This window comes from Priapulus caudatus, unplaced genomic scaffold (genome assembly GCF_000485595.1).
Source record: "Priapulus caudatus unplaced genomic scaffold, Priapulus_caudatus-5.0.1 Scaffold56, whole genome shotgun sequence".
Taxonomy (NCBI): domain Eukaryota; kingdom Metazoa; phylum Priapulida; class Priapulimorpha; order Priapulimorphida; family Priapulidae; genus Priapulus; species Priapulus caudatus.
In genome coordinates this window covers 750,121-752,251 of record NW_014577117.1, presented here as the reverse complement: position 1 = coordinate 752,251, position 2,131 = coordinate 750,121, and the positions used below count along the sequence as shown (strand labels likewise).

The 2,131-nt window shown below is 45.0% G+C and overlaps 1 protein-coding gene across 1 annotated transcript in view; it reads right to left on the bottom strand.

Moving 5' to 3' along the window:
• Window positions 1-2,131, bottom strand: part of LOC106821048 (fibrinogen-like protein 1) — a 23,418-nt gene that overhangs the window by 3,868 nt on the left and 17,419 nt on the right. Inside the window, exons 3-5 of the mRNA XM_014825687.1 lie at window positions 1,257-1,411; window positions 991-1,090; window positions 183-344 (exon numbers count right to left, since the gene is read on the bottom strand). Of these exons, the coding sequence (XP_014681173.1) occupies window positions 183-344; window positions 991-1,090; window positions 1,257-1,411 (417 nt within the window). The remainder of the gene's footprint in view (window positions 1-182; window positions 345-990; window positions 1,091-1,256; window positions 1,412-2,131) is intronic.

The following is a 2,131-nucleotide window of genomic DNA, read 5'->3' as shown; positions in this document are numbered from 1 at the left end:
CTATATTGATAATAACGCTATATTGATATGCCACTATATTGATAATAACGCTATATTGATATGTCACTATATTGATAACGACGCTGTATTGATATGTCACTATATTGGTAACGACACTATATTGATAACGACGCTATATTGATAATAACGCTATATTGATAACGACGTTATATTGATCGTACCTGCGGTGCCGTTGTAGCCGGTCACCGTGAGCTCGTACTGGGACTCCGCGTTGCCAACACTGAAGGTCGAGTAAAGCGCAAAGCGACTTTCTCCTTCAAAGTCCTGCATATCGACTCGCAGTTCCACGGCTGGGCTCGTGAGCAGGTGCATCATGGCGTTACCTGCGATTTGAGACACAGGTGAGACACGGGTGAGGCACAAGTGAGACACAGGTGAGACACAGGTGAAAAAACAGATGAGACACAGGTGAGACACAGATGAGACCCAGGTGAGACCCAGGTGAGACACAGGTGAGACACAGGCGAAGCACAGGCGAGACCAGGGGTGAGACATAGGTGAGACAAACAGGTAAAAAACAGATGAGACACAGGTGAGACACAATTGAGACACAAGTGAGTCTTAGGTGAGACACTAGTGAGACACTGGTGATACACTGGTGATACACTGGTGATACAGAAGTGAGACAAACAGGTAAAAAACAGATGAGACACAGGTGAGACACAAGTGAGACATAGGTGAGACACAAGTGAGACACTGGTGATACACAAGTGAGACACAGGTAAAAAACAGACGAGAAACAGGTGAGACACAAGTGAGACACAAGCGAGACATAGGTGAGACACAGGCGAAGCACAGGCGAAACACGGGCGAGACACAGGTGAGACATAGGTGAGACACAAGTGAGACGCAGGTGAGACACAGGCGAGACATAGGTGAGACACAGGCGAGACACAGGTGAGACACAGGTGAGACACAGGTGAGAAACAGGTGAGACGCATGTGCGACATGTGTGTCGTTCGACCGTACCTAGCCAGTATTCGGATGAAGGGTGACCGAATCCAGCTGCGTAGTCGTCCCATGTACGATCGTAAAAATCAACAGAGCCATCTGATCGCCTCTGAAACACCTGCAAGTCGTAGAGAAACACGAAAGGGGCAAATGGTTATTTTCGGGACGCGGAATTGGACCGTTTTGATCTATCTGGGAAGCGGAAAATACCGGATAGATGATACGAACTTTCCCGCATATCGCGAGCAGAGTCAGCGCGCTCTGGTGCTCGCAGCAAACCCTACCGTCCAGCCACCTCCGTCAGTGATCATGTCGCAGTAGACGGCTACGATGGCGCCTTCGCCTGGTTCGATGAGGTAAACGCCGCTAGATGGCGTCGTATGTCTGCTATCGGTTCTGATCTCGGCGCAATCATTAGCGAAGCTGTCGCTAGTAAAGCCTGCGAAATCACCATGACAACGGAGCTCAGCGGCGTCACACGTGCGACGTATTCGATATGATTACATATAAATAAATAACCGAATAAATTTATGATGAATTAATAAATGCGTTGAACACTAAAAAATTAATGAGCAAATAATTAACAATTTAAACACGCATTTTCATCGTGATAAATATCGAGGTCGTGCATATATAATGACAGCAAAGTATATTATTTGTTCACCAACGTTAGCAGTCGGTTGTGATTGCATTCGTTATAATTCAAATGTGATTACAATCCGTGTCCGTATCAAGCTGTCGCTTTTAACAAACTGAATTTACATGTGTTCTCGCATTAGCTGTAAGTTAACATGATGCGTCGATGGTATCGCATCCAGTAACTTCATAAACAGTTTCGTCAAAATACTAAACCTATGCTATAATTTCCGCGCAAGAGTTTTAACGTGTTATATGCAGGTATGCCGCCGATATTCTGTGGGAATTATCGAGACAATGAAAGTTTGCCGACCCGTCGAATGGCGGAAAAATGGTGGAATACTCAACCATTCTATATAGTGAGGCAGAATTGTGGGTGGTTTTGTGATGAAAGCGGCAAAATTGGAATATAGGATGTTAAGGGCATACTAAATGATTTCAGATATAGTGTAACATGTTTTTTGCACGTGTTACATGAATTAGTCAATGGAGCTAGACTACTAGTTGTTTTAGTCATAGTCTA